Source organism: Vulpes vulpes, chromosome 2 (genome assembly GCF_048418805.1).
Source record: "Vulpes vulpes isolate BD-2025 chromosome 2, VulVul3, whole genome shotgun sequence".
Lineage (NCBI taxonomy): Eukaryota > Metazoa > Chordata > Mammalia > Carnivora > Canidae > Vulpes > Vulpes vulpes.
The window spans coordinates 53,384,117-53,406,936 of record NC_132781.1 but is presented as its reverse complement, the minus strand read 5'-3'; the positions used below and the strand labels follow the sequence as shown (position 1 = coordinate 53,406,936).

At 55.5% G+C, this 22,820-nt stretch overlaps 1 protein-coding gene across 1 annotated transcript in view; it reads left to right on the top strand.

Moving 5' to 3' along the window:
• The first annotated feature begins 951 nt into the window (after positions 1-951).
• ASS1 (argininosuccinate synthase 1) overlaps positions 952-22,820 on the top strand; it is a 53,054-nt gene continuing 31,185 nt past the window's right edge. Inside the window, exons 1-7 of the mRNA XM_072748357.1 lie at positions 952-1,095; positions 6,323-6,382; positions 7,751-7,860; positions 9,751-9,819; positions 12,544-12,732; positions 19,152-19,208; positions 21,269-21,343. Of these exons, the coding sequence (XP_072604458.1) occupies positions 7,756-7,860; positions 9,751-9,819; positions 12,544-12,732; positions 19,152-19,208; positions 21,269-21,343 (495 nt within the window). The 5' untranslated portion in view covers positions 952-1,095; positions 6,323-6,382; positions 7,751-7,755. The remainder of the gene's footprint in view (positions 1,096-6,322; positions 6,383-7,750; positions 7,861-9,750; positions 9,820-12,543; positions 12,733-19,151; positions 19,209-21,268; positions 21,344-22,820) is intronic.

The window sequence follows — 22,820 nt, the reverse complement described above, 5'->3', positions numbered from 1 at the left end:
TCGTTGCAGGAAGGGGCCTGGGACAGGACTGCCTCCTTACCACCAGCTACCCGCCCACACCTCATCCCCACTTTTAGGAGATGGCTGAATGGCAAACCAGCAATATTAGTCTGGGGACTCCCACCTCCTGGGGGCTGGGGGGGGGGGTGGTGGTTCAGGGCTGAGAGTGCCCTCAATCAGTCCTAACCATGGAGTTGCCTTGAACAGGTGGGCACCTGCTATTTTACTCAGTTGTGGGCTGCCGTGATTGGTGCTTTGAGGCCTCTGAACCAGGCTGGCAAACTTCTGACGCACAGAACCTTCTGAAGGCCAGACTGGGGCAGCAATGCCTCCTTGCTTTATTTGCAAACAAGAAGCTTCACTGCTGTGAACCTCAATTGTGAACTCCTGCGGTCCAAAGGCTTAGGAGCTGGCCGGTCTTCTATTCTCTATTAACCGGGCGCCCTAGGGAGTTTGGTCAGGCGCCAGCCTCTGAAGACAGCCAAGAACCAGCCCTGGACCGAGGGGTGAAATCCCGACCTTCTGGTGCCACCTCCACCTGGGCTCCAGCTCCCGGGAGCTACGTTGGGGGAAGGGAGGGGTCTGGAGGTCGGCAGAAAGGCCACCACGAGATCGAAGTGGACACGAAACTCACCGCACCTAAGGGACCTTTATTCCCACTCCCCCCACGGAGCGGTGGCAAGTCCCTGGCCGCACAAAGTCAGCCTGCCAGTCGCGCGGTCCAGCCACAGCCGGGCCCCAAGGAGCCGCCCGCCCGCGGGCCAGGGCGACACGCCCCGGGCCTCGAGCTGAGCCCGTGCGCCCCGGCGGCACTGGGAGCCCCGCGGGGTGGGGGCTGGGGGCTGGGGCCCGGCGAGGGCGGGAGGGCCAAGGGGCGGGCGAGGAGGGAGGGGGAGACCCGCCCCCCCCCCCCCGCAGGTGGCGGGGACGCCCAGCGGCTCCGCTCGGGGGCCGGGCCCGGGGGCGGGGCCTGTCGCGCGCGTCCCCCCCACGTGTCCCCGGTGCCCGGCCCTGCCCCCGGCCCGGTGTTTATAACCCAGGATTCACGACGCGATCGGCCCTGCTCCGCCGCCTGCCACCGCCGCCCGGCCCACGGTAAGGAGCCCCCGGCCCGAGACCCCCACTCCCACGCCTCGCCAAGGCCACCCTGCCCCGGGCCCCGCCGACAGTCAGCCGAGGAGGCCGAAGGGAGCGCGCCCCGGGGCTTGCACCTGGGCGGGGGGCGGGGGGCAAGGAGGCCGAGCCTGGGGCCACCGCGCTCAGGCGCCGCGCGATGGGATTCCCGGGTCCCTCGGGGGTGGGGCCGGGCCCGCGTCTGCGGCCCTGAGGGGGGCTGGGTCGGGGGCCGAGGTCCTTTCTGGACTTCCCGTCTCTAATCCAGCTTCCTCTCTGCCGGAGCCCAGCCCCATGGAGACCCTGGGAGTCCGGAGGGTGTGGGGTTCCCGGGTTCTCTCGCCCCCTCTGGCCACCCCCACCCCGTCCCTCTCTTTCTCTGCGGGAAACCAGAGTTCCAGCCCTCCCTCTGCCCCTCGCCCCGGGGCTTGGGCGTATGGGCCCCCTTCCACAGCCCCGAGCCTCAGTTTCCCCGGGCAGCTGGGCTGCGGCCCGAGTCTCGAGTGTGGCCGCGCTCCCTCCCCTGCAGGGGACGCGCGTCTCCGCCTCCCGAGCGGGGTTAGCGCCCTGCGCCCAGGTGGGGCGGGAGGGGCCGCTCCGCAGGAAGCGTGCGCCGTCCGGGTGGCTGTTGTCTTTGGCCCCTGCGCGGCTGCGCCCTCCGGGGCGGGAGGGCCATTAGGAAATGGAGGAAACTCCCCTCCCGTCCCGCCTGGGCTCTTTGGGGAGCTCCCGTGACCCGGCCACCTCGGTGTTCCTTTCTGCGCAGTGGGGGCGTCTCCTCCGGAGCACCGCCGTCTGGCTGCACGCCTCAGGCAAGAACAAACCTGTCCTTTCCCCCAGAGACGGATCAAATAGGCCCTAGGCTTTGATCTTCCTTCCCAGCCCACGGGCGGGTGGCAGGGCACATTCTGGAGCCAGCCCACTCAAGCCGGGATGGCAGACACCACCAGGGGAGGCCTTGGGTCATCTGCCAGCTAACCCAAACCTCAGTTTCTCCATCTGTCCGAGCTGCCGCAGGCTCAGGGCTCAGGAGACAGTAAGAGACTGTGGGACAGTCTCTGTAGACTGTTGAGAGCTGTGCCTGAGTCCATTCGCTCATTAACTGTCTGGGCCATGCCTTCCCTGGAGCAGTAAACTAGGGACATGGAACAGGAGGTAAGTTGTCTGCCCTCCTACTGAAGGTTTTGGTGGGGAGAGAGACCCCAGAGACGGAAAGAGCCACCAAAGGGATGGGAACTTTGGTGATGGACCAAAGAGACCGGTGGAGTCTTCATCCTAAACTCCCTCCCCAGGGCGCCTGGGTGGCTCAGTCGGTGAAGCATCTGAAATGGCTCAGATCATGATCCCAGAGTCCTGGGATCCAGCCCAGCATCCAGCTCCCTGCTCAGCAGAGAGTTTGCTTCTCCCTCTCCTTCTCTGTGCTTGCTCTCTCTCTCTCAATAAATAGATAAATCTTTAAAAAAAAAAAAAAAAAAAGGCTCCCTTCCATCGCCCCCTCTCAAAACCCAGGCAGGGGAGCCCAGGGTGGGGTGGGGTGAGGTAGGGCAAGGCAAGGTGAGTCAGGGACCTGCCTCAGTTGGAGCCACCTCTGCTGAGAAGCAATTCTGGCTCTGCCCAGTACGAGTTGATGGAATGATGAAGGCTGCCCACTGATTAGCGAGGCCCTGGAAGAGGCCTTCACTCTGCACGGTCTGAGGTCCTCTGAGTCCTCACATGTGCCCCACCACCTGCCCTTTTGCTCCGGCTTTGTGGTCACTTGGCTGTGCTGCTAGCCGTTTCCCCTGGTTTGGGGCCCAGAGCCTGACTCCCGGAGCGGGGGCCACGCCCAGACTCACCTGCTGGGCAAGCACTTTCCCATGTCCCATTTCATCTTAGCCCCCTGGGTCCTGGGAGGTGAGCCAGGACAGCCAGATGCCTTCACTGGAGCACACACCCCTGAAGTGAGCACCTTGCCTACGGGCACCCGTGTGTAAATAAACCAACTCCCTGGAATGCAGGGTCTAAGGCCCTGAGCTCTGGTCTAACACTGCAGGCAGGGTTGATCTTCCAGGCCCTGGCATGTTCCAGCAGGTTGTAGGTGCCCCCTGCCCCACTCCCAGACTTGGGGGTAGGCCATGCACCCATAGGCTTTTTAATATTTTTAATAGAATCAACGAATGAATGCACTCTTCTTTCCTCCACGAGCTCCAAATGCTCTTAGGAGCTTGCATGTCCCTTACCAGAGTCTGGTGAGATCTACTTAGTCTCCCTTCCATCCTGTCTCAGGACCTTTGCACCAGAAGCAGCGACTCAACCTTCCTGGCCCAGGCAGGCTCTCAAACGACCCCTAACCCTGCCTGGATAGAAGGAGTTTGCTGCAGTATCACTGTCCTCAAACGGAGCCAGTGTTTCAGATTTGATTCTCAGGCTCCCGTGGCCAAGAGCCAGCTCAGTGTCTAGCCTAAGGCAAGCCCCTCGACCTCAGCTTCCTCATCTGTCAATTGGGAAGAAAATCCCTCCCCTGTCTCCCAAGGATGTGAGGATGAGCTGAACCTGTCAAGCACAGGGTGGGGCTGAAACCCGACAGCGGCACCTCCTGGTCAGAGTGCAAAATTGCAGCCTAGCTCTGTAGAGCATAAAGGAAGCCCCGAAAGGGACAGGGGCTGCAGCCCTAGAATGAAGAAACCCCAAAGTTATAGAGAATTCTCCTGGCCTCAGGGGAGCGAGGGTGACAGGGGCTGTAGCCCTAGAATGAGGAAACCCCAAAGTCAGAATTTTCCTGGCCTCAGGGGAGCGAGTTTTCAAAAACTGTAACAACCGAGCTCAGCTGAGTTAGAATGTCAGGGAGGGATTCCGGAAGAATGTTTGCCAGGCTACATCCCTGACGCAGAGAAATATACTATTTATTGGTGATGATTCGTTGGGGGTTTTGTTTTCTGGAAGACAGAAAGTGAGGGAGGTGTGATCTGTGGCCTCCTAGAGTCCAGAGTGTATAGGGCATGGAGCAGGAAAGAGCAGGTGGTCTGCGGTCAGCCTCAGCTTCTGTGCCAACACTGCCATCCGCTAGCTTGCGGCCCTTACGAAGTCACTTACCTTTGCTGAGCCCCATGTGGTCATAATAGTCTCCACCTTGAAATGGCCCTCGTGTGGCACCGAGCACAGTATCTGCTCTTGCCATTGGTCCAGCTCTGACATTTTAGAGCACATGGGCTTCTTTAGAACCAAGCGAGAGTCAAGGCTGGCCTCGCACCCTCCCTGGAAATCAGTGGGGATGGCTCTGGCTGGGGCCACGGAGAATGCCACCTTCCTTGCCAACTCAGGCCAAGCTGCCAGGCATCTTGGCACGAGATCATCTTTTTTCCCTCTTCCCAGGTGTTGCTTTTCTGTTGAAAGATGTCAGGGCTAACATGGGAGGGGAGAAACAGAGATGTTTTGGACAGGGACACTGGGCCTGTGCCCAGGACCTGGGGAAACCTACCCTGGGCCCTTCAAGGAGGGTGGGGCAGGGGCAAGGATTGGCTAAACACTTCCCCCAGGCAGGCAGGCAAACCAGAGTCCTGGGGTGTCAGAACCAGAATGGTTTTCAGGTTGTAGAGGTGGCTAGTTGAGCCCTGGGGAGTGAGGGACAGGCCTGAGCTTAGCTGTGACAGTGGTAAGGAGAGTCTAGGGAGTACGGGCTTGGGTACCCAGCTCTGGATGCTCCCCCCAGAATCCCACTGAATCCTCGATGGCTTCCCTGTGGACCGATGGGCTATTCTCATCCCCATTTTGCAGATGAGCAGCCAAAGCCACTTGAACACCAGCCTGGAGGATCCAGCCACTGTGCTTTACCCGTAGTGGGTCCCACTGGGCAGTGACTGCTATTCCTTCCTGCTCCTCTCCCCACCTCCAACTCCCACATCGAGGCCTCAGCTCCATTAGTTTCCACTCCCGGAGACAGGCAGCAGTCACATTACTCAGCCCAGGGATCTTGCTGGCTGGGGAAGGAGGTCCTTCACTGGGTGCCTTGGGGGAGGGGGCAGGAGGGATACCAGTGGCAGATTGCATCACTTCCTGGCCCACCTGCCCCTCTAATCTCTGCACACACAGGCCCAAACACACCACACACCCATGTACGTGCCGGCATGCACACAGCATTCGTGCTCTTAGTTACGCAGGCCTAGCTGCCTGCATTCTTGCACACTGCTCAGACCCAGAGGCCACCGTCCTCAGCGCCCATGCATAGATGCGGCCTGGCAAGCAGGAGGGGCTGTCTGTCATCTTCGTGAGAACATGCATAGAATTCCAGGCTTTGAGGGGACTTATCTAACCTTCTCTTCACAAGCAAGGAACTGACCTGTAGGCCACAGAATCAGAAGTGTTGTTCTGAGTGCCTGCCACATGTCAGTCACTGTCTCTGTGAGACGCTCCCTGTCGCCGTGCAGCTCACAGCTGTGGCGGTGGGGATGCAATTAGAATACTGTGTGACATGTACTGGGATGGGCCACGTACAAGGGATCACTGGGCAGAGCAGGGCAGGGATAGGCGGTCTATCTGTCTCCGTGGCCTCCTCTCCCGCACTCCAGGGCTCACCCCCTTGGCTCTAGGTGCCCTTAGGAGACAGCAGAGCGGGTGGATCTTGCACCAGCATCATCCTCCCTGTCTGGAGCCCACCCCAGCCACGCCAGGGTGTCTGAGCCACCTGTGGCTTCCCAGACCGCACCTGCCCCTGTGTTTCCCTGCCCTGGGCCTTGTACCTTCCAGCGGTGGCTTATGGGGCCCAGCCGCTCTGAGTTTGAGTCCTGACTCTGCCACTCCACCAGCCAAGCAAGGCCTCGAGCAAGTTCCTTAACCTGAACCTCAGTTTCCCTGTCTCTGAAACAGAACGCAAAGGGAAGGGCTCAGCTCATGACGGATGGGTTCATTATGCTGATCGCGGTGACGGTTTCACCCTACGTAAGACACTCTCCATATACGCAGCTTCTTGTATCTCAGTTATACCTCAGTGGAACTGTTTGAAAAATGTGCATTAGGATATACTCCCCACTCCAAGCCCACAAAGCTAGGAGCACACACATTCCAGTACTTTCCAGGGCCAGGAGGCTCAGCAGGTGGCTGCCAGGCCTCCCCAAATCTCCCTGGTCAACAGGGCTGCTCAAGGGGAATTCAGCAGCTGGAGAGGCCGGGTTCAGGGTCTCTGGCTTCACCTGGACTGCTGTGCCAGGCAGCTGAGCAGCTCTCACTTTTGCAGTGGTTCACCAGGCCGCAAAGTCAGATTCCGGAAGCTGGGAACCCACATCTCCAATCCAAGGTATTTTCTGGGTCTTCCTGCACCACCACCACCACTACCCTCCCACCCCACTGCTTCCCTCCCTCCATTTTTGATGGCCTGTTGCCTAGCTGCAGTGGCGACAGGCACATTCCCTTGGCCCCTGGGTCAGGGTCTGCTGAGTCACCAGCAAACCAGGTGTCTGGGGACAGGGCCTGGCAGGTGGTCGAATGCCCAATGGAGACGAAAGTTGCATACATCCATCAGAAACACCCATCAACTTCGTCATTCCCTTCCGTGTCCAAAGGGCCACAGGGTGTGTGAGCCCTGGGGCTGGCCGGCGGGTGGGCCAATGAGATGTGTCTGCACATAGGACGTGTGTTCTAGTCACACATTTGGGCTCTGCCCAGGCTCTGCTGCGCAGGATTGAGTGACCGGGTCAGCACTTCTCTGCACCTCCAGACACAGGGCAGGTTCTCAGTACACAGGAGCCTGCACCTTTGTGGTGGTAACAGTGAGGTGCCCCTTCTGGATCCCATGGGTCTGTGGAGGGCTGTCCATGGCTTTTCCCAGTAGTATCTAATAAGACTCTGACCTTGGTCAGACTCTGATGTAAATGCTCTCACCAGACATGAGGGGTCCCAGGTCTCTTGTTTGCCCTCCCAGAGGTGCTTACATATGAAAAGAGTCTAAAATCCCAGTGTGTGAGAGTTCACTGGGGCCCCAAGTGGGAGAGCTGCATGGAGGCAGGAGCTCTGCACCCCAGCATTCTATTCTGCCCACAGCTGGGAGGCAGCACTGCATGCTGGGAAGAGCCCTGACACAAGTGCTCTGTGACCTAGAGCCGGCTGCTTACCTGTCTGAGCCCTAGTCTCTGTCTCCCCAGTGGGCATGACAACATGGGGTCATGTTGGGGGTGCAGGGTGAGCTACGTGAAGGCCCCCAGGGCCATGCCTGGCGCTTTCCAAGTGGCCCAAGGCTTGGGGCCCAGGCCCCACTTGTGTCTCCCGAACATCCTGGCCTGATCCTAACATCTCAGCCTCATGTGCTTTCTCTAGCTGGTGGGGAATTGGCTCCAAGATATGCTTCCCTTCCCCACAATGTCCCCCTATCCCATCAGCCCCAGGCTGCTGTCAGTATTCCCAGGACCCTGCATGTGTGTGGGTGTATGCATGCAGTGGTGGGGCTGGTTCCCCAGGGGTGGGGGGTGGAAGGGGTGAGGCTACAGTAGGGAAGAGCTCCTGGACTGGCCTCGATGGCAGGTGAACATTGTGTCCCCAAACCCCCAGTGGCAGCTTGTCCAGGGGATAAGGCTGCCAAAGGCCAAGGTGGGGGCTGTTTGCAGGGATTGAGGTGGGCTGGCTCTGCATCACTGTCCTTCCTCACGTCCCCACACTGCCCCCTCCCTAGACAAGATGTCCAGCAAAGGCTCCGTGGTTCTGGCCTACAGCGGCGGCCTGGATACCTCCTGCATTCTCGTATGGCTGAAGGAACAAGGCTATGACGTCATTGCCTACCTGGTAAGGAAGTGCTTGGTGTGTCCATCCTTCTACCTGTTTATCCTATTGCCCATGTGCTCACTGTCACTCACCTGGGCCCAGCTTCACCTCCCTAAGCCTGCCTTGAACTGAAGGCACATACTTGTCATTCTGCCTCCCTTTCTTCATCCATAAAATGAACATCCATGGTGTCCCCAGGTCTAGGATGCCCCCAGAGCACAGAGGAGGCCACCCTCACAGAGGGTGACCAGAGCAGGGAAGGGGGGAACGCCAGAAATGAGCTTGGCAGTACAACTCAGGCGGCCTGCCTGCAAGGGACCATGGGCATGCTGAAGGCCATGGAAGATACACAGGCTTCCTGTTTCCAACAGTCCTTGTCAGCCCCCAATAATTCTGCAAAGATTATAGAATCCTACAGTGGCTGAACTGGCAGAGCTTGGAGATCAACTAGTTCTAGGGTGGCAAATATGTCACAGGCATAGGTAATAGGTTGTGTGTGATGCCATCCCCCCATGCTGGGGGTCCAGCGGATATCCCTGATCAAGCCAGCTCCACTTTTAATGATCTGGACATAGCTTCTGAATGTTTCTCCACATATTCAGGACTCCTGAGTACAAATTCTAAAAATCTAACTCATACCAATTTAAGCAAAACAGACAAAAAACAAGATCATTTTTGGCTTGTGTAACAGAAATTTGGGCTTTGACAGCTTCAGGCAAGGCTGGATCCAGGTGCTTATCTAGATCCATCTCCACTTCTATGTGGCTTCATTGTTTCCATGTCATTATAGCCTGGCTCTCCCAGAGCAAGGAGGGCTTCTTGCAGAGGCTCTGACAGGAGGGCCCAGGGGTCCTCTCATTGCCCAAGCCACTGCCCACCATGCATTGGTTACTATGGTTGTGTCATGAAGAGTTCTGATTGTCCGGGCTTGGATCCTGGGCCTTTCCCTACAGTGAGCAAGAGACATGATCTGCTCCTCTCCATTCCTATGGCAAAAGTGCCCAGAAGAGAAATTTCTGATCCCAGAGAAAGTGAGGATGATGCTTTGTAGAGATAAAAGTTCAGCTGTTGCCAGAAGTGATTGGTTTGCAACCCAGGCCACTTGTCACTCGGATAAGGAAGACTAAGGCCCAGGGAGGAGAAGTGTCTTGCTCACAGCCCTCTGGCAAGCAAGAGCCACAGCTTTGAGAGCATGCAGGCACCCCAGGGTGTGTTCATCTTGCTGATGGCAGCACCATGGGGCTGTCTGGAAGCCTGGCTACCACTAGGTGGATTTAAAAGCTGAGTGACCTCAGAAAACACCTGCAATTGGGCTCTGGGAAGTTTCCAGAGTCTGGTGAGCAGAATGCAGAGTTGAAATCTGGGCAACAGGCCAGAGTGCAGCCAGCAGAAAACATGCTGGTGTCTGGAGAGGGGGCTGTCACAGAAGTCAGACTCCCAAGAACAGGGATGGCCTCCTGCCTGCTCAGATGCCTTAGGAAGGTCAAGTCGCTATGCTTGGCTGCAGACATTACCTGGGGGCTGCACAGTTTCTGACATACCAGCCTCCTGAAAACTATCCCCTGCTGGCTTTGGGGGGTTTTCAGGAAGAGATGGGTGCGTTTAAGGGAAGCCTGAGACCTTCAAGGCAATGACAGCAAATCCAGGTCCTGGTGGCGGAGTGCACAGGGCCACACCCACCTAGTTTTCCAACCGGTAGGAACTGCTTCCCTGCATACACAGGCAGCACCAAGTGGCAGTTCCTGGAAACATCCAGGCTTCTCCAGACCCCGCTTTGTGCCTCTGTCTTTCTTACTGTGACTTTGGCCCCTCAAATGGAAAGCACGTCCATTTGAGGGGTGCTGTAGACAGCTTTTGCCCCCACTCTTCTTTATGCCCCTGGGCTAATGAGGCCTCTCTGCTTCTGCTCAGGCGAACATCGGCCAGAAGGAAGACTTTGAGGAAGCCAGGAAGAAAGCACTGAAGCTCGGGGCCAAAAAGGTACAAAGAGGAGACAGGGTGTCAGATGGGATGAGAGTTTGACATGGTAGAAAAGCAGTGGGCATTGCTTCCCAAGGTTTCTTGTCCCCTGCAGCCCTGACCCTGAAGGAATGGTGTGAGAGGCCATCAGCCCACCTGCTTGGTCAGAACTGGTCCCCTCTGCAGGGCACTTCTGTGGAGTTCTCAGAACCTAAAAAAGGAGTAAGAGCTCAATTGGCACGTTAAAATGAGTGCATGCATCCCACATCATATCACTTGACCACAAGCCTAAAACTGGATATCCCTCCTTGGTCAGGAGTCTCCCCAAGTCTCTCAAAGAGGAGAGGGGTTGTCTGAGCAGGACCCCAGGAAATGGGATAAGAACATTTGAGTGTTGAAAATGAGTTGGGCTTTCGTGTAAAGATTTGACCTTAGTTCATTACTCTAGATCAGCAATTCTCAACCTTGTGCTCTAAGGCTCCCATACACTTTTACATATTCGTTTGGAATTGGAATTGGAGTTTCTTACCCATACCATCAGGGAATAGTCCCTGTTGCTTTTCTTTTCTTTTCATTTTCTTTCATTCTTGGCTTCATTTAAAAAGAAACTTATTTTAAAATAATTATAGGCTCACGGGAAGTTGCAAAAATAATACAAAGAATCTTGTGACCCCTTTACATTCTTGAAAATTACTGAATGCCCCGTAGAGTTTTGTGGATTATGTCTATCGAGATCATTGTAGTATAAATAAAAGCTGAAATTTTAAAAATATTAACCCATTTTAAAAGAACAATGTTAAACCCATCATATGTTAAATAAGTGACATTTTTACCTCAGAAAAATAACTATTTCCAAAACAAAAATTTTTGGTAAAAGTAGCATTGTGTGTGTAACATTTTTTATAGATCTTTCATGTCTGGTTTAACAGAAGATATGGATCCTTTCCATTGTGTCTCCATTCCTTTTGTCATGTGTTGATTTGGATGATGTTAGGAAAAAATATGGCCTCATGAATCTAGCACTAGAAGAGAGAGGAATATTGTGGGTTTTTTTTAAAGATTTATTTATTTATTTTAGAGAGAGAGAGAGAGCATATGGCAGGGTGGGCAGAGGAGAGAGAGATGGGGGAGAGAGAAAATCTCAAGCAGATTCCCCACTGAGCAGATAACTCAACATGGGGCTTGATCATGACCTGAGCCAAAACCAAGAGCTGGACACTTAACTGACTGAGCCACCCAGGCACCCCACGAGAGGAATATTTTAATGGCCTTTTCAGAGAGTTGGGGAAATCTTTGATACTGCACCAAAAGTCAACAAGGAGTGGTTTCTTAAAGATTAGTGCAATGGGGAAACTGAAACTGTACAATGAATTTTTCATGCATTGAAATCCCCTGGCAAGAAAGAAAAAGAAGAAAGAAAGAAAGAAAGAAAGAAAGAAAGAAAGAAAGAAAGAAAGAAAGAAAGAAAGAAAAAGAAAGAAATCCCCTGGTCCATCCTGCACTTTGGATTTTTTCACCATGCAAGATTGTGTATGATATCATGCATTCATTTGAAAATTATTGTTTCATCAAGTTATGCAGATCTTCCAACTATTGATGTATTCCATTATAAAATATCAAAACACCACATTTGTCAGTCTCACCACTACTCATCGAGATATTAGGAAGCTGTCAGATGCAAACTGTCCATAAATTTTTACTGGCAAGCCTGAATTTTATCACTGGCCACAAATACTTCATTTCCCTGGAGTGGCAAAGTCACCTCATTTTTGTGAAACTGCTGGCCAAACATTCAAGTCTGAAAGACCATATTTAGTAAAAACGAGGTTCTATGAAAAAAAAAAAGTGGCTAGTTCAGCTTGTAACTTGCTTTGGAGTGCAACAGAAATGCTTTGCGTGTATTGCACCTTTTGTGCTTGAGATTCAACAAAAGTCATCATTTTTACGGCTTCAAGACCCTTCTCAAGTGAAATCGTCACTGTGGAAAGAAGGCGTTAGGAACACAGTGGTGGTGTCTTTGCCCTGATTCCCTGATTTGTGCTGAGTCACCAGCCCCTGCACCCATCATTGCTTTTGCAAATCTGATGTGAATGTCAGCCTAGTGAAAAAGGCAAATTAACACCTTAGTATCATAAAAAATCTTTTTGCTTAGTCTCCCCAAAAAGGTCTTGAGGACGTCCAGAGGTCTACATTTTGAGAACCGTCCCTCAAGATCAGGATTTCTCGAACCTTGACACTACTGGTGTGTGTGGCTTGCTGTTCTGAGCATTGTGGGATATTTATCGGCATCCTTGGCCTTTATCCATGAGACACCAGAACCCTTCTCTCCCCAACCCACCAGCTATGACAACCAAAAATGTCTCCAGATATTGCCACTGCCCCTGGGGACAAAATCATGCCCAGTTGTGAGCTTTTGTTGATTACTATCTACTATCTACTGCTCTAGATCTTAGGTGACAACAAGTTTCACCTCGGGGCCAGAATGCTGTGCTGGGAGGGACTTAAGAACCATATCCATTTTTAGCTAGATGGTGTATCAGGATTGATTAGTGATAGTACTGTATGCTTGGATTGATTAATGATGTCTACTACAGATAAAGAAGGAAAAGTGGAGGCATGTCTTGCCAAGACCGATTAGTAGTATCTGCCATAGATGCAGGCCACCGGAGGCCCCCCCGGGGCTCTGTCTTCTGTCTGGGCCTCATCCTTGCCAAGCCTCCCTTCCACGGGCTCCTCTCCCTGCAGGTGTTCATTGAGGACGTCAGCAAGGAGTTTGTGGAGGAGTTCATCTGGCCAGCCATCCAGTCCAGTGCACTGTACGAGGACCGCTACCTCCTGGGCACCTCCCTCGCCAGGCCCTGCATCGCCCGCAAACAAGTGGAGATTGCCCAGAGGGAGGGAGCCAAGTATGTGTCTCATGGTGCCACAGGAAAGGTGAGGCAACGGATGGACAGTGCTGGGGGGGCGGGCAGGGCAGAGGGAGGAGGGACAGGGGAAAGTCTCCCCTGTGCAGCGGACTTGGCAGCCAGGGCTGTGGATGCCCTTGGGCAGTTGCGAGTTTAGCCCTCTGGAGATTCTGGCATGCAGCAGACAGGCGGTCTGTCGGGTCTGAGTGGGAGGAATGGCATTCGCAGGGGCGGGTATCAGGGGTGGTAACGGCTTCCTGCTGCAGGTTCCACCGTGCCCTGCCAGGAACAGTTTAGCAGACTTGACATTGCCGCTGGCCCACGTCCCAGAGCACACAGGTCACCAGGCAATGCAGTGGAAAGGGTCAGAAACCCTGAGCTGGCAAAGTGGACTGGGTCCCGGCTGTGTGGTTTTTGGGGAGGCCCTTCCCTTCCCCAGGCCTTGGGTTCTTCATCTGCAAAACGGCCATGTGGGGAGCGGGGAGGACCCTGTCTTCACTTGTCAGGACTGCCCCGCTGTGGCACCACAGACCTGTGGGTTGGGCTGTGCTCCCTCCGAAGGGTCTGGGAAGGCTTCATCTCAAGGCCTCTGTCGGGTAGGCTGACCCCTTGTAGATGCAACACTCTGATGGGCCCTGTGCACCTGGCTGTCCTCTCTCCATGCATCAGCCCTCACTGCCTTCTGGGAGGATCCAGTTCTGTGTCCAAATTCCTCCCTTTTATAAGAACACCAGTCATATGGGGGATGGGGCCCAGCCTAATGGCCTCAGCCCAACTTCATCACCTCTGTGAAGACCCTATTTCCAAAAGAGGTCACACTCTCAGGTATGGTAAGCTGGGGCTTCAACTTATCTTTTGTGGGGACCAGAACTCAATCCATGACTCACCCCCCAACCTCTAGCCCTTGTATGGACAGGGCAGACTGAGGGAGGGACGAGGTAGGAGAGCCCTCAGCATGCTGTCCCCCGGGGTGCCATGCTCCAGAAACAAGATTCCCATGTTGGCAACTCTCAGGCAATGCTATTATATAAAGACTGTAGTCACGGGCTCTCCACGGTCCTGGATACCAAGCCAACAACCTGGCACAGGACTTGGCTCCCTGACAACCACACCGTCAGCAGACTCTGCACCTCCCAGGGACAGAGAGCTCACTACCTTACCCACACACTCACTAACCTGACCCAGGCCCCACTACTACCCAGGCTGGTCGGGCAGTGGGATGGGGGTTGGCGGGGAGCAGGCTCTGGCTCACCATGATGTAGGGACATTGACAGCCTAGATTAAGACAAAGGAGATGTGACTGGAGGGTGACCTTGCAAAGCAGAGTGGCACTGGTTCATGTCTTTGAAAGCTCATGCATGCATTCATTCACTTGGGTACTAGGTCAGCAAGCTTCTACTGGGCCTCTAGACAGAATTGGACATGAGCTGGGTCAGGCCCACAGCGCCAAACTTCCTGCCTCAGGGAGAGGAGAATGGACATGTGATAAAGTGGCTGTAGGGGCAATGCCTGGGAGCCGTGGGTGCAGCAAGCAGAGAAGGGAGGGCTAATCAGACATTGGCCCTGCAGGATGAGCATGGGGGAATGAGTGATGGGCGTGGCAAGAGTGTGCCCAGCAGAGGGATCCAACTGTGCAGAGACTTGGAGCAAGAAGCCCAGACAACAGCCTGCCTGGGAGCACGAAGCCAGAGCCAGCAGGGTCAGGGCTGGGCTGTGGCCTCACCACAGGGTTGGCTTCCTTCGGAAAGCAAGAGATTAGGAGGTGCCAGAGCACCCCAGGCTGCATGGGGGGGGGGGTGGCCAGCAACTCCCCTGTGGTGTGTTGGGGATTGTTCTGGATGAAATGGTGGGCTGTTGTAGAAGAAAGGAATGGTGAGAGTTTCTCCCCCAGACCTGTGACCCTAGCACTCACTGGCAGCCCAGTCGTGAGCGCATTTTGAGCAGGATGACAGACCAGGGCTGTTTGGACAGGGATGTATCTTCACCTTCCACTTCAAGGCTGTAGGACAGGGTGTAGGAGAACCCAGTGGTTCAGGATTCGGGGCTTCGAGTCCGTGCAGTTGTGTTCCGATCCTGGGACCCTGCACTCAATCTGTGTGACTTCACCCCCATGAGTCTTCATTTCCTTGTCTGTAAAATGAGAACAAAGTAGAAATAGGCCATGGGGCAGCTGGGAGCAACGTAGTAGGATCATTCCACAAGTGCTCCGCATGGCTCTGGCAAGCAGGGAATGCTCGATTCACTCGAAACTGCAAGGAGAGTGCCCTGGTCATCTGATTATGTCATGTGCTGGGGTCTCTGCGGGCAGAGGAAGGTCAGTGAGAATGAGCATCAGTGCAGAAAAAAGAAGCTTCCGAGCCTCATCTGCCCATACTGAGCTGAGCTGAGCAGTGAGCTCCCCATGGCGGGGGAGGGGGGGATGTTTAAGCTGAAGCCAGATCTGGATCCAGAGGGGCTCCTGCCCAGAGAGGGTCCCTTCCATGGTATCTTCAGGACTGAGAATGGGTGGCATTCAGGGCTGGTGGGGTGAATGTGTGCGTGTGTGGTGGATCTAGCCGCGGCTTGGGAGATTCAAGGGTCTGGGGAGACTCTCCACCCCCCTCCTCCCCCCACACCCACCCACTAGCCCTCCCAGCCTGCAAGACCTGCAGCTGTGTGCGCTGCTCCCTTTCACCACAAGAGGACACTAGAGGCTTGAATTTGAGGCCTTTGGCTGCTGACCCTGGAGAAGCAGCTGGAAAAGCTACCTCCCCTCTCCCCCGAGACTCCTCTGGTCCCTAGTGGGGTCTGCAGACTCCAGTTCTGGAAAGAACATCCTCTCCAGAGGCCTCAAGACTAGAGGCTGGAAGGCCATGGGAGAGGAGGGAAGGGAAGTGGCACAGCACTACCCTGGATCTGCCATCTCTTTTGGGGGTTGATGAGCAAAGCGGACTCCTGTGCCTTAGTTTCCCTTATTTGCAGAAACTGGGAAGCCCCCCAAAACCTCTGAAGATAATTCCTAGAACTGAGGGCTGCGAATAGGGAGAACCAGGAAAGCCTGGAGTGGGGTCCAGAGAAATGCAAAGTTTTGAGAGAGGAAGATGGTGGGGAGGGGCCAGCAGCCTGCAGCAGCCTGGTTGTGGGGGGGCGGGGCACCAGTGACTTTACATTTCAGGAGGCGGGCTTCAGGAGCCAGGGAATGAGGCTCCTGGCCCTGGGCCACATGGAGTGGGGTGGGACTGGCAAGCCCAGAAAGATGCCAGAAGGACACTTGGCAGTTTTTGTTGTTTTCTTTTTTTTTTTCCCAAGAGCAATTTGTGCTTTTATTTTTTTTTTAATTTTTTTATTTTATTTTTTTAAAGATTTTATTTATTTATTCATGAGAGATACAGAGAGAGAGAGAGAGAGGCAGAGACACAGGCAGAGGGAGAAGCAGGCTCCATGCCAGGAGCCCTACGTGGGACTCGATCCTGGGTCTCCAGGATGATGCCCTGGGCTGAAGGTGGCGCCAAACCGCTGAGCCACACCCCCCACCCCCCACCCCCACCCCCGGGGATCCCCTTTAATTTTTTTTAATTGGAGTTTAATTTGCCAACATATAGCATAACACCCAGTGCCGCCAAGTTTTTTTTGCAAGGGGTTCACAATGCAGAGGAAGCTGGGGCATTAGCAGATGGCAGGGGCTCCCCCACCCCCACCCCCACCCCGCCCAGGTGGAGGAGATTGCAGCACGGCCAGTCCTGCAGCTGCGGCCATCAGGGAAACTCAGCCACTGGCCTCTCCCAGCTCCTGACTCCTGAGTCACCCGTAGAGGAAACTAGAGCTTCGGGGGTCCTTGTTCCAGCCTACCAGACATTGCATCAGGCATGTGTTCATTCACTCCCCGAATATTCATCCATGCTGGCCCTCCTCCGTGTGTGGGGTCACTGCTACAGGATGGGCTAAGGGAGACAGCCAGGGACTTAGGAGCCCGAACCCAGCAGAGGGTGGAACGCAGGGGAAGGATGAGTTAGCCAGTGACACCAAGGGGGAAGGGCACCCCCAGGCTGCAGGAACAGCCCTTGCAAAGTCCCGGAGGTAAGAAGCAGCTTCCCTCTCAGGGCCCAGCCCAGCAGCACCTGGTACGAAGCTGGAGCTGGGGTCCACCTTTCATGCCCCACCCTGTTCTCCCCCTCCAGATTTGGAAGAAGGGCCTAGAAATATGAGCCAGACTCACGCAGGGGTATGGGGAGCAGTTTTGTAAATGGCACCATCTGTATGGTTAGCCCTTGAACAGATGGGCAGACCCCCACCCCCGCAGTCCCTCCAGTCCCCGTGGGCACTGCACCCACGTCCACACGCCTGCACGTGTATCAGCGGGTGGACACACATGGTGTGCAGGATAGCTGTGCCCCCACACACACCCTCCCACTCTGAGGAGCTGCCGGGGGCTGCCCTGGTGCAGAGGTCCTGGGGTTAGGGGGAGGAAGGCCCGGACCAACTTCAGCTCTTAATCTGGAACAGAGTTTGAGCCAAAGGAGCCTATTTGGCTTCTGGGAGGGTCTCTGACTCTGGAACAGATGGGTGTCCCCATGTGGGTCTGGATGGGCAGACACCAGCCCAGCACGCCTGTCCAGGGAGGCACGAGCTGCCATTGTACTGGGGACACATGAAGCCATAGGGGGAGAAAACATTACCGGGATGTGCAATACCACCATGTGCTTTACGAATCTGAAATGAATCTACCTTTTATTAGAGCTGCCACTGCTCCAGTAACTGTGCCGGCCACAGGTCCTTGGGCTGGGGTTCCCGCCTGTGCCTCAGTGGCCCCATTTTTACAGTGGGGATAACAGTAGAACCTACTTCTAAGGGCTGCCTTAGGCCCTGAGGATTTTTGCGGGTTTTTTTGTTTTGTTTTGTCGGGTTTTTTTAAGGATGCTTCCTTTTATTTTTATTTTTTTTAAAGATTTTATTTATTTATTCATAGAGGCACAGAGAGAGAGAGAGAGGCAGAGACACAGGCAGAGGGAGAAGCAGGCTCCATGCCAGGAGCCTGATGGGGGGACTCAATCCCAGGACCCCGGGATCACACCCTGAGCCAAAGGTAGATGCTCAACTGCTGAACCACCCAGGTGTCCCAGCCCAGAGGATTCAGTGGGTTTAAGTCTGGAGCTCAGGCCAGTCACCTGAATGTGCGCTGTTAGGATGGAAATGTCTGTGGACTGTGTGACCCAGGGGAGGTGGCATCGCTTCTCTGAGCCTCACTTGCAACAACAGTGGTGGTGGCAGCAGTTCCCCCGCTGGCCCCCAGTGGCTCTCCCCTGTGACACTGGGTGCTCAGGACAGGGCTGGGGAGGGGAGTTGGGTGACGGGTCTGGCGCAGCTCACGCCCCCACGCCCCCAGCCTGAGAGGCTCGCGAGGGGGCAGCCGCAGCCCTCAGGCTCCTGGGTGGGCGGCGAGAGGGGCTGGGGCCTGCATTTCTGTGCCGCCTGACAAGACTCTGGAAAATAACATGTCATTCTCGCCGCCGCCTCGCTGGGCCCATGCAGTTTTCACAGTAGGCGAAAGGTCCCTCTGTTATTTCCGCAGCTTCAGTCCCCACTCCGGGCGCCGAGCTGATGGCAAGCAGGCAGGACACGGGCAGGACGCTGGCAGCCCCCGCGTCTGCGGCCTCCTCTTCCTCCTCCCCATCATTGGCCCAGGCTCAGACGAGTCTTCCTCTGGCAGCAAAGGATACTGGACCCGGGAGGCAGGGCAACCCTTGCTGAGGTGGAGGGTGTGGGGGGGCCCGGGCTCTGGGCCTTGGGATCGTCTCTTCTGTTGGACCTCGGTGTCCAGAGCCAGGCAGCCAAGGCCCCTCCGCAGTCACCTGGTTCCACCCGCTCCCTGCCAATCAGCTACTATACACATGGGAGACTGAGCCTCACAGAGGCCACAGGAGTCCCAGTTCTGTGGATATGAGGCCTGATCCCAGACTCAATCTCTGGATTGGGGCAGATGGGGCCAGGCGGGGAGAGAAACTTCAGGAAGAGGCTGAGGTGCGAGCAGCTGGGGGCCACCTAGAGAAGGACTGGGGTCCTGGCAGGGCCAGACCTCCAGCCTGGCACACACGCATGCAGCCCCCAAAGTGCACACATGCATGACGACACGTGTACCTGTCCTGCCACGTTCCCACACACGTCCCCATCCTGCCATGTGCCTGGCACATGGGCATCCTGTCCTGCATACCTGCACACCCACCCTGCTCTGCTCTGTGCTCAGGGAGTCCTGGATTCCCATCCTGACTCCACCTGAAGGCAGGAGCTGGGGTTTCCTCTCTGACAAAGACCAACATTCATCTTTAAAACAGGCCAATAGTAGTACCCACCTCAGAGGGTTTCAGGGTCAGGGGTGAGAAGAGAACCATCCAGTGGGCCTGCCCTAGCAGCCCTCTGGGAGGTTGTCAGCAGTAGTGAGGGCTCCTGACGATGCCTTGTCTCATATTTCAGGGAAATGACCAGGTCCGATTTGAGCTCACCTGCTACTCACTGGCCCCTCAGATTAAGGTAAGATGCTGCTCCTCCCCTTGGGGTGGGTGCTGGGGGCTAATGTCTCTGGGTGGAGGGTGCAGGGTATGGAGTTCTGGGAATTTTTATGGACAGGGACAAAATGCTCCTGAGTCTCCAGGAGGGGGATGGGGGCATCTGTGCCCCAGATACAGGGGCACAGCACTCTGACCATTAGCCCAGGGGCCAGGTAGGTGGGGGCATTGGACAGAAAGATGTGGCCTGGCCCTTTGACCAGTGCCTTCGGTGTTCTCAGATCTTCTTTCGTGGGGGCAGGCTGGAACAGTTCTGGGTCATTACGGGCCTGTTTCTGGGGTGCTCACAGCCCACTCAACCCTGGTCAGGGCCACCTGGTTAAGGCCCTGGCTCTGCTCTGGCTACCTGGCCTCTAGCATCCTGGATCCCTTTCCTGGAGTGGGAATCACCAGAGTCTGGGGGAATCAGCCGCCAGGCCTGAATCAATCAACAGGCCTGAGAGTGCATGGCAGGACTGTCCAGCTGCCCACTGCTACCCCTGCCTCCTCCAACCTGACCTGGGACCTGGGCTTGTGTCCATCTGTCCTTCCTTCCTTCCTTCCTTCCTTCCTTCCTTCCTTCCTTCCCCCCATGTCTACCAGGCTCCAGGCATATGGAGCTGTACTGCACTACCAATGTGAGCCCTATGTGGAATTTAAATTTTTCTAGTGACCATGTTAACACAAACAAACAAAAAACAAGATGAAAAGCAACAGGTGACATCATTTTAATAATATATTTCACTGAACCCCGTGTACCCAAATGGTACCATTCAGCCTGTCATCCATGCAAAAACACTATTCATGACATGTTCTCCATCTTTTGTACTAAGTCTTCAAGATCCCTGTATGCTTTGCATTGGCGGCACATCTGAGTGGGGACCGGCCACGTTTCAGGTCTCAGTGGCCATACGTGGCTTTCAGGTTCCAAATTGGACATCACAGGCCTAGGTCTGGACCCCTTATAGGTCACTTCAGGCTAAGGCTGCAGAAGATGTGCCTCTTCCTAAGCTCTGAGAGGGCCCTAAGGGGTTCCTTTTTTCTTTCTTTTTTTAAGTGGAACACCTTTCTCTGTCCCTTTAACCAGCCAGCAGCTGCTTGCTGGGTGGGAGTGGCCTGGAGGTAATGAGCTCTAATGATCTTTTCTGACCCCAAACACTGGGCAGCTAAGAAGTCCTTGAGGTGGCTGCTTGCTAGCTCACTGCAGGCCTGTGGCCATGGGGGCTTTCTCCTGACCCCCACTCTCTGGGGTCCCACAGCAGCTGGGGGGAGCCTGGTGTCCGGTTTCTGAATCTCTGTCTGCAGAGGCCAAGCCAAGGGACTGGGGGTAGGGGCCAAAGCTGGTCTCTGGGAGCTAAGATGAGGCCAGAGGGTGCTCCCAGGGCCAGGCTTTCCCCAGGGGCTGTTCATTCTAAGGCCGAGACCCCAGAAAAGCTTACCATCAGAGGTAGGGGCCTGGCTGACTCCAGCGCTGGGTGGGGGCTCTTCTTGGGGACCTGCCCTTACACCTCCAGGCTGGCACCCAGAGCAGCTCTGGTGAGCAGAAGGAGGGAAAGCAAGAGAAACAGGATGGGATTGCTGTATGTTGTCTGCGGGCCACTGTCCCGGAGAGGGCCTGGCTGGGCTTCTGCAGCAGTGTGAACCCTGCCTGAGTCACCAAGGGGTGAGGTCAGGCGTACTAGTCCTCTGCCCAGGGGCACTAGCGAGAAATGTGAGGCCCATCTAGTTCAAACCCTCAAATCTCAGACAGACAGAAGCCCAGAAGGGCAGAGACCCCACCGGGGGACACAAGGCCATTCTGCCGTGGAGCCCGGGCCTCTACAAAGCCACCCCCAGTGTAGCAGGTCCTGTCCTTCCCCTGCCTGATGGGCCACCTCTGCCCACCCCACGTGGACTATGTCCTCTTTGGGGAGGAGGCAGCAGGAGACTCCAGGTGAGCATTGGGGGTCCCGGGCCCCGTAATAGAGAGGCCGGCTCTGAGGCTGAAGGGCCAGCAGAAGCCAACATCCGGGCTCTCCCATGTCTGACTCCTTGCCCTGTGCCCAGGTCATCGCTCCCTGGAGGATGCCCGAGTTCTACAACCGGTTCCAGGGCCGCAATGATCTGATGGAATATGCAAAGGTATGGCTGAGTCTCCCCTCACGCCCCCAGCCCTTGCCTACTGCCCCCTCCCGGGGGGCATATCCCTCTCAGGGGGGCCGCCTAGACCAGCAGCATAAGGCTGGGGCTGATACCCATTCTGGGGGCACCGAGTCTCTGCCCCAGCTGACCCCTGTGGCCGCTGTCCCCAGGGCCAGCCCCACAGAGGTGTGGTCACTGCCTGGGCTGGGAGTCTCCATGGAGAGTCCTCAGTCTGCCAAGTCCGATGGTGACAGGCACCCTCTGCCTCCCGTTCTCCTGCCACCTCTGTGGGAGGTGTGAGTGAGAGGTTCTCTGGCCCACAGTTACCTGGCTGCTCATTGTCCCAGTGCTTTGCCAGGAACAGGTAGGCACTCCGAGGGGCAGTGGCAGACAAAGGCTTTTGTCGAGCCAGCCCTTTTGAAGTACAAGTTGCAATAAAACATATTAGAAGTTTTGCATCAAGATCCTTAGCCGCTCCCCGGGGTACCTTTCTTTTTAGCGACTCGATGGCAGCCCTTGACAAACAGCCTCAATCAATCAGACGGGGGAAAAGCAACTCGGTGCACACACCAGAAAATTGCTCAGGTTTTAAATAGCAGTCACCGGGGCTGGCTGTGAGCTCTTGCTGCAGTCAAGGTGCTGCGTGGTAGGGGACTCGGCAGGGACACAGCCCTGCCCCTGCCGCCAGCATCCCATTAAGACCTGGAGGGCTTGGAGGAAAGATCTCCTGTACCATCTGTTGTTTTATTATTAAGAGGGGAGTTTACAAGAGCAAGCCCATATGTTGCCAAACAAATTGTCAAATAGCAGAGCTATTAAGAGAACCGAGGTTGACGAGGCTTCCCACCCCCCTTCGTCTCCTTGATATAGAATATGGAGCACGTTTCATCTTTAAGAATAATGAATTGGAACCCCCGCCCCGTCTCCATTCTCACAACGGCAGTCCCAGTTCAAGAGAGGGCCAGGGTGACCTGTGCCTTGCCCTGCATTTCCGTTAAGCCCCACACAAAAGCAGCTCCTGGTTTTCCCAGTGAAGATGATTTTCAGGAGTGTTGTCACTCCTTCCCGGATTTTGGGGAGAAGCCCCTTCACAAAGCTTCTGTCCTCAATAACCTTTGAACAGGAAAGCATGTCGAGGAGAGCCGAGTCTGGGCCCCCCACCCCACCCCGCCTCCGGGCCCTGGAGCCTCCCTGGGAGGCTGGCATCTGCCTTGAGCTCTGGGGAATCTGAGCACATTCTAGGAGGGAGGCCGCGTTTCTGCACCCAGGAAATGACCAGAATAACTGAGCAGCAAACAGGCTTTGTCCAAAATGCAGAGCCAGGCAGCTGATTCAGCTGAGACAAAAATCAATGGCGCTTTGAAAATCCCTGCTTTCAAGACCGATAAGTTGCCAAGGCCAAAAGGTGCGGCAGGAGACCCACAAACACACATTCACTCCACTTTCTGCACCGCCCCCCACCCCCACCCCAGTCATC